This window comes from Drosophila busckii, chromosome 2L, assembly GCF_011750605.1.
Source record: "Drosophila busckii strain San Diego stock center, stock number 13000-0081.31 chromosome 2L, ASM1175060v1, whole genome shotgun sequence".
Taxonomy (NCBI): Eukaryota; Metazoa; Arthropoda; class Insecta; order Diptera; family Drosophilidae; genus Drosophila; species Drosophila busckii.
Window position 1 is genome coordinate 8,336,570 of NC_046604.1, and position 7,566 is coordinate 8,344,135.

General features: G+C 39.5%; 1 protein-coding gene across 1 annotated transcript; it reads right to left on the minus strand.

Moving 5' to 3' along the window:
• Positions 1-5,862: 5,862 nt before the first annotated feature.
• LOC108601065 (ATPase family AAA domain-containing protein 1-B) lies at positions 5,863-7,207 on the minus strand. The gene is given in 2 exon segments (XM_017988960.2): positions 5,863-6,693; positions 6,695-7,207. Coding segments are annotated over 2 exon segments (1,203 nt in total). The 3' UTR covers positions 5,863-6,003.
• Between the last annotated feature and the right edge of the window lie 359 nt (positions 7,208-7,566).

Here is a 7,566-nt window from a genome sequence, read left to right on the forward strand (position 1 = left end):
ACGTCTCCAACATAGACACCAGCAAATTTGTAGCTGCGCGTGTGTGTGTGTGTGCGAAAGTTTGCGTAAATGTCACGCTAATTTCAGCAGCGGGTAGAAAGTCACACGCAACGTCAGCGACGCGTGCCGAGCTAAAATTAAAACGGCCCCAGCTCAAAGGCAAATAAAATTAAATAAAATTGAAATCGGAATAAAAAAAATTGCACGAACCCAGCAGGCAGCCGATTAAGTGCAGTTGCCTATGCATAGTAATAAAAATTGTTTTGAATTTCAAATACGTATAAAATATGGTGCATAATTTTAATAATAATTAAAGGGTAGCAATTGAAATTTGAGCAGTAACTGCAATAAAATAAATTTTCAAATGCGACAGCTTTTAGATAATGTATAGTAATTGTAATTAATATGAATAGGATTATTTTTAATTTATTACTTATATACTCAATCATTTAATGATTACGATACAAAATAATTGATATTATTCATTTATATTGAAACTATTTTTATTATCACAATTAGTTCTGGCTTACATTTGCGCAAAAAAGTATGCCATGCTATTTTTAAATATAGGTTAAAGCGATTCCTCGACTTTTGTCTGAGACAAATAATTCCAGTTAGGGCATTCAGCAGTTGCCTACGTTTATTGTAATGTTAAGCACACACAATGCTATATGCAACAACAACAAAACTAACAAGCTATATTTATTATTCATATGCCCAAAATATATAAATAAAAAGTTCAAAAAACAAAATAAGTAGAGCAAGTAGTAGTCAAAGTTGAAGTGGAAAGTTGCATGTGTCTAAAAAAAGCTAAACAAAATTTTTTTAATAAATGCAGCTGCAAGTCCGTCGTCGTCTACTGTGGCACTTTATAGTTGCATGCGGCACGCGTTGGCTTTTTGGCTTTTGCGCCTTTGCCTGGCGTTGACACAACTGTTGCCCGCTCTGGCCGTCCGGCAGCACTTGCAGACGGCCACCGGAGACGGAGACGGGCACGGACACCGGCACGGACATGGACATGGACAGAGAGCAAGACGAAATGGTTGCCTGTTGGCCAAAATGAAAAATCACAGCGCCGTGCCCAGCGACTACTCAGCTTGCCCATAACTATGCGGCAAAGTATTTTTATTGTGTGCTGCTGCTGACTGCTTGCTACTTGCTGCATGCTGCCTGCTTGCCTGCCTGTGTGGCAAAGTCATATTCATTCATTCATTCATTCAGTGCGGAGTCGCAACACATTTTTATGTCTACTTTTTATGCGCAAAGTGTGAATGCGAATGGTCGCTTCTTGCCACACACACACATACATATATATTTTTGTTTTGTTTATTCTATTTGCTTTTTAGCTCGTTGCGTTATTATTATTCTCTTTTTTTTGTTTATATTTTTATTTATATATATATATATGAATTTTTTTTGTGAGCATTTTCATTTCCTATTTGCACATTTCTCACTGCTATCCAGTTGGCTTTTTGATGCAACCCGGTTTTGTGTGTTGTGCAGTTAAAAGATTTATAAATATGAATATTATACATTGTGGCATGAAATATGCAAATGTTTTGAAATGGCCAAAGGAAATAGAATAGCTCAAAAACGGAACTAGCACCTACACAACAAAATATACATATTTTCTATATATTGTAATACGCTTAGCTTGTTGCTCTTTGTGTATTGTGTGTCCGCCTTCTCATCGCCTCTCTCTTTAATTGTAACTCCCGCTAAATGCAATTTGCGCTTCTTTTTCTGTTCACTCTGAAGCTGCTGGTTTTGTTGCTGAAAGTGTCTTTTGAAACGATGTTGTAGTATTTTTTATATGATGCAGCCAGCTGCATTTTATGATCACAGCCTCCAAGTCTCTGTCTGCATGCAACAAATGCATGAAATGGCCCAGAGAGTCTCCGATAAAGCGAGTGCTCTTAAATACTCTACTAAGAGCGCAAATTAATTGACCAAACATATTTTATAAATCATTTGAATAATTTGTTAATAGTTTTGACTAATTGTTGAATATATAATTATATATATATATTTATATCTACTATAAATTAACAAAAACATTTTATAAGCTTGCCTCTTATTTTAAATAATTTCTCAAATAGTTTTCCAAAAATTTTTAAACACATTTATTGGTAGTGCACTGAAAATGCTTCCAGTTTTCGCTTGCTCAAATATTTAACTGCCGAATAATTAATCGCTATTTATAGTCGCTGTTTTTTTTTTTGCGTTGGGTCAGCATTGCATGCTGCTGTGATTTTTAATATTTATTTTTTTGATCATTTTTTGCGGCGTTTTTTAAATGAACTTGTTGTTAGTGCTGCTGCGCATTGTTGTAGGCCATAAATCAGCGTATTTTTAATGCAAATGTTGTTGCAATTTTATGGCTTAAATTAGCAATTGCCTGGTACTGTTAGGCGGCTGTTGGCCATTAATATTTATTAACAGGCGGCACATGATAAATGTGCAATAATAAAATTAGTTGTAAAACAACAATGCACGGCAAGCGGCAACAAATAAAAATTATATTAATAATAATAAAGAACGCAAGTGACATTCACAATTAAAAACAAAATGAGCATTTAAAGTTTTGATTGCAAGGTTTAATTAATGCTGAATGTCAGCAATTATTCTAAGCCAAAGCGAGCCAATCGGCGGCGGTGGCGGTGGCGGTGGCGACGGCTGTGTGGCAGCCACAACATTTAAATCAATTGAAAATCGGAGAATCCTCTTGTGTAGACAAAAATTATAAATTCTTCCACTCTATACAGCTTATATCCAATTTGATATGCCAATTGCATTAAGCACAAAACCACTTCAAAGTATTCGAAATAATTGATGTCAGTGCATGCACAAATAGAGATAACGCACTGACATAAATTATGCACTCGTTTTTTATTTCAACTAACATGCAGCTGCACATTTGGATTTGCCAGCAGATTATTCAAGATATGCACATGTGTAAATCGCATTTAAGCACTTGGCATTATGAGAGCTTAAAGCAAAAAGAGCTTTTAGCCTAGCGCTGTATTTAATTAAACATGCTGCAAATGCTCAACAATGGCAACAACAACAACAACCTTTGCATTTATTTGCCATAAAACAACGAATCCAATCTAATAGTTGTCGTTGCTCACGCACACCTATCCACCTATCCAATTTTAACTCAATTTGCTAAAGCATCATTTGAGTTATTTCGCTGACTAGCTCTTTGTCATTTGAATGATATGGTTAAAACATCAGTTGACTTCAATCATTACTTGAATGCCGCACATAAATTTTTTGTGTGCTAGTTCTAAACAAGAATCGTGGCTTTGCTTTTTTTTACGATTCCCAGTTTTATTTGCCACACGTTGTGGCACGCTCATTGGCAACGTCATCTTCATCCGTCGTCAGTGCGAAGAAGACAACTTTGATGGATTTGTATGCTGCCGTCGCTGCTTGAGCTGGCGCAGGATTATGTTAATAGCCAGCTCGGAATTAGACTGCAAAGGATTTCATTGCGTGCGCTGCATTAAAATTTATCGACTGAGCGTCTATATGAGTGCGGGGTATGTAAATTGATTGTGGCTTTAGGTTATGTGCTCAGCACTCTCTGTCTCAGCACAGCTCAAACAGCCCTCGTAAAGTTTTGTCTTCGCACAATTATGACTTTTAGCAGGCAACTTGAGTGGCATCATCTGGCCAACGGGTTTTAGGGTTTTTTACGACACCAACCATAAACCCAAAGTGGCCACAATGCAATCGTAAATTTTGCGACTGCAAATCAAATTAGTGCAGCTCCAGAGTAAAATATATATCTGTCCACATTTTCTGTTGCCACTCATGGTTTGTTTACACGACTGTTATTGCAATACAAGGCTGTTGCTTTTAACTTTTATGCAACAAGTGGTGTAATTAGCTAGCAATGTTATTTTTGCTTGCTTGTAGAAAATAACTTAGAAGAAAGCAACGTAGGTCAAGAGATAATCGCTGCTTTTCAAGGATTATTGGCCCTGTATCAATCGACGTCAATCAACAAGTATTTAATTTTCATAGAACATCAGAAATTGTATGTCTTACTTTGTTACTTAATTAATAAATGTAGGTCTGAGAATACATTTCATATAACTTTAAGTGAGCTTTGTTTTCGTAATTCGAAGTAGCGATAAATTTGCTTATATTTGTAAACTAGCCGAAGGTACATACAAATATAAACATATTTATTGAAAAATACCTACAGGAAATTAAAGAAAAAATCAAGGAACACACCAAATACCTAAGTCCTTTGCCTAATAATTTTAAATAAAATGACAACTTGAGCTGACAATTAAGTCAAAAGTGGCAAGGGAATAAAAAGTTATACCAAATGGTGTTAACCTAATCAGGCCCAGTCTGCCTTATAATAAGCCAGCCCCTGCTCAATTGCAAATAGCAAATATATCAAAAATTATTATATCAACCAAGTCCTTATTATCAAGCGGCTGAACTCGAGTAAAGCTTGATATTCATTTGCCATTTAATACATTTTTAACTTTAATCCGATCATTTAAATATTAGAAGCTTTAATATTTTAGTACTTGTTAGTCTATACCTATGTTGCCTTTTAAGCCTTTTCTCCAATTTAAATTTAATGAGTATCCGGACAGCATTTGGCCTAGTCTTAGGGCTTGTCGAAAAGTTATGAATTTCAGCAAATAGATATTGCTTAATTTTATTCATACAATCATTCAAAGAAAACTATGCAGCTCATTGGTATCTCTCTTTATACTTTGGTCACTACTAGCCACTAGCCACTAGCCACTTTGTCTGTTGTAATATATCGCTTATGTCACTGATTCGACTGCAAATCTGTGTTATTAATGCAATTATTAGCCAATGTATGTGTGACTAGACCAAGTCTGTTGCTAGCAGCTAAGTTTTTAACGCTATTGCATAAGAATGAGTTTAGTTTTGCATATTTGATCGATATAGAAGCCATCTTGACTTGCCATCAAGCTTTGGCTCTAACTGTTAGTATTGCTGATATTGTTGTTGTTGTTGTTGTTGTTTGTAGCTGCTGCTGGCTGCTGCATAGAATTGTGAGAATTGCGTGTTTCCCAGGCCACTATGCCAACGGCAGTCAATTTTCTTGTTTACAGTACTACACACACACATGCATACAAGCACACACACACACACACTATGACAAATAGCAAACAATTACAATAGCGCGGCGTTATCTCTCAGTCTTTGTTGTTGTGGCTGCTGTTGCTGTTTCGCCGCAATAAATACAATTTGCATGACAAAATAGCAAACAACGGCAACTTTTGCATGTATGTGTGTGTGTGTGTTGTGTGTTGGGGATGTGTGCGCACGTATGCGTGTGTGAGCGTCTGCAGGTTCACTCAGCCAAACAAAAACTACACACAAAAACAATCAACTGCCAGTGCCGTCCAACAAAACCAGCAACAACAGCAGCAGCAGCAGCAACAACAAGAACAGCAGCAGTTAGGCTTCTACAGCTCCCACTCCCTCTCTCTCTCACTCTCTATCCCCCTCTCTTTCAGCCGCTGCGTGGCTGCTGCTCAGTCTCTGGCTGCCTCTGGCTTCTACTGTGTGAAACAACTTATGAATATTCAATTTTACATAAAAGATTCTTGTTGTTGTCGTAGCTGTTGTTATTTTGATTTCTTTTTAACTTGCCCGCCTCCCACACTCCCCGTGGCTCTCTCTTCATGAGCGAGCACGCTTCATGCATGCCATGAAATGTGCAAAATATTGGGTAGGCTGTGAGCCAGAAAAGGCCAGCGAAGTAGCTCTGGATAAGCCATAGTACACTTGAAACAAATTGTAGTGCATTTGCATTTCAAGTATGAAGCAGCAATTAAGAATAAACGGATTGCTTCTATTTACATTTATTTGGCTTTAAAATAAAAACACTATAATAAAATAGACTGTTAGCCAGCACATTTTATCTGCCAAAAACATTATTTACAATTTAAACCAGCCTCACTCTTGCCTAAATATTTGATTCTCAAACTCTATGCTCTAGTCCAAGTCCGGAGCTTTTCCCAACACACCGCAGCCTGTCTGCAGCTTGGAGGCATTCATGGTCACCAGCGACTTGACTAAGTCCTCCATGCCTATGCAGAGCTCACTCGACAGCAACAGGCACTCGCCATTGGCTTTGCCCCCCTCAGCGCTGTTGATAATGTCGCGCATGAAGCTGCGCATGCGATAGACGCTGGCATGCCGGCAAAGCTCACGCAGATCAGAGCCCGAATAGCCTGGCGTCATGGCGGCTAGCTTAGGCAGATCCACCAGTGGATGCAGCCGCTCCTGCATCAGTATGAGATTAAGTATCTGCAAGCGTTGCTGCTCCTGCGGCAGTCCAATGTGAAACTGCGCTGGCATGCGTCGCAGTATGGCCTTGTCCAGATCCTGCGGCCGATTGGTGGCGCCCAGCACCAGCACCGAGCAGCTGGCGTCGCTGACGAGCCCATCCCAGAGCATCATAAACTGCGTTTTCATCATGGCCGTGGCCTCATGATCGCCCGAGGTGCGCACACGCAAAAACGATTCTATTTCGTCTATGAAGATGATGCAGGGCTGCAACTTGTGCGCCAGCGAGAAGACAGCAGCTGCCAGCTTCTGGGATTCGCCATACCACTTGTCCGTCAGCACAGCCACATCGAGATTGATAAAGCGCATGCCCGCATCTCTAGCAATCGCCTTGGCCAATGAGCGTCTTGCCACAGCCGGGCGGCCCATGCAGCAGCACTCCCTTCGGTGGCCGCCACAGCTGCGAGTGCTTGAAGAGATTCCGATGACGCACCGGCAGCACCACAGACTCGCGCAGCTCTTGTACCACACCATCCAAGCCGGCTATATCCGCCCAGCAGACCTCAATGTCACTGGGCGCCACCAAATGCGAGGCTATCATCAGCTCGTGGCAGTTGAAGTCGCATAGCTTCAGTTCTTTGCCCGCATTGGCGAACTTATTGATTTTTTTCAACTGTAGCTTGGCCAGCTCCTTGGCCTTCTTCTTGGCCAGATTGGTCGGATCTATGGTGCTCACCAGCCATTTGGCGCAGTAGTAAGTAACAGCGGCTATTACACCGATTCTCGCCAGTTGGATGACAATCTGACAGGCAGTTGCATGCTGAGGCGCCTCCATTCTAAGCAAATTGCTGAGCAAATAACTATGAATAAAATCTCCAAGCAACCTGACGGCGCACGCAAGGAAAAACATAAAACAAAAGCTTATTATTTAAGTTTAAAGGAACTAATCAATGTCCAGAGTCACTCAACACGTCAGCGCACATCAATTTGTATATTGTTAGATTTATTATGTTAATTAACCCTTTATAGTTTATATTTTGTTGCACTTATATTTCTGTTTTCTTTTATACACGTCTTGTTGCCTCAGCTGTTCACAGGAAAAAGAGAAAGAGTTAGTCGTTCATCGTAACAGGTTCAGCATCATAACCGAGTTGCCAGATTGCATGTGAGCAAAGCTCTTTTTGTATATCGCTATCGATGCATACTGTGCTAGAGATGTTCTTTTCAATAGTTCAAGATGCTAGATAAATCTCGATAGTAAATGCTATT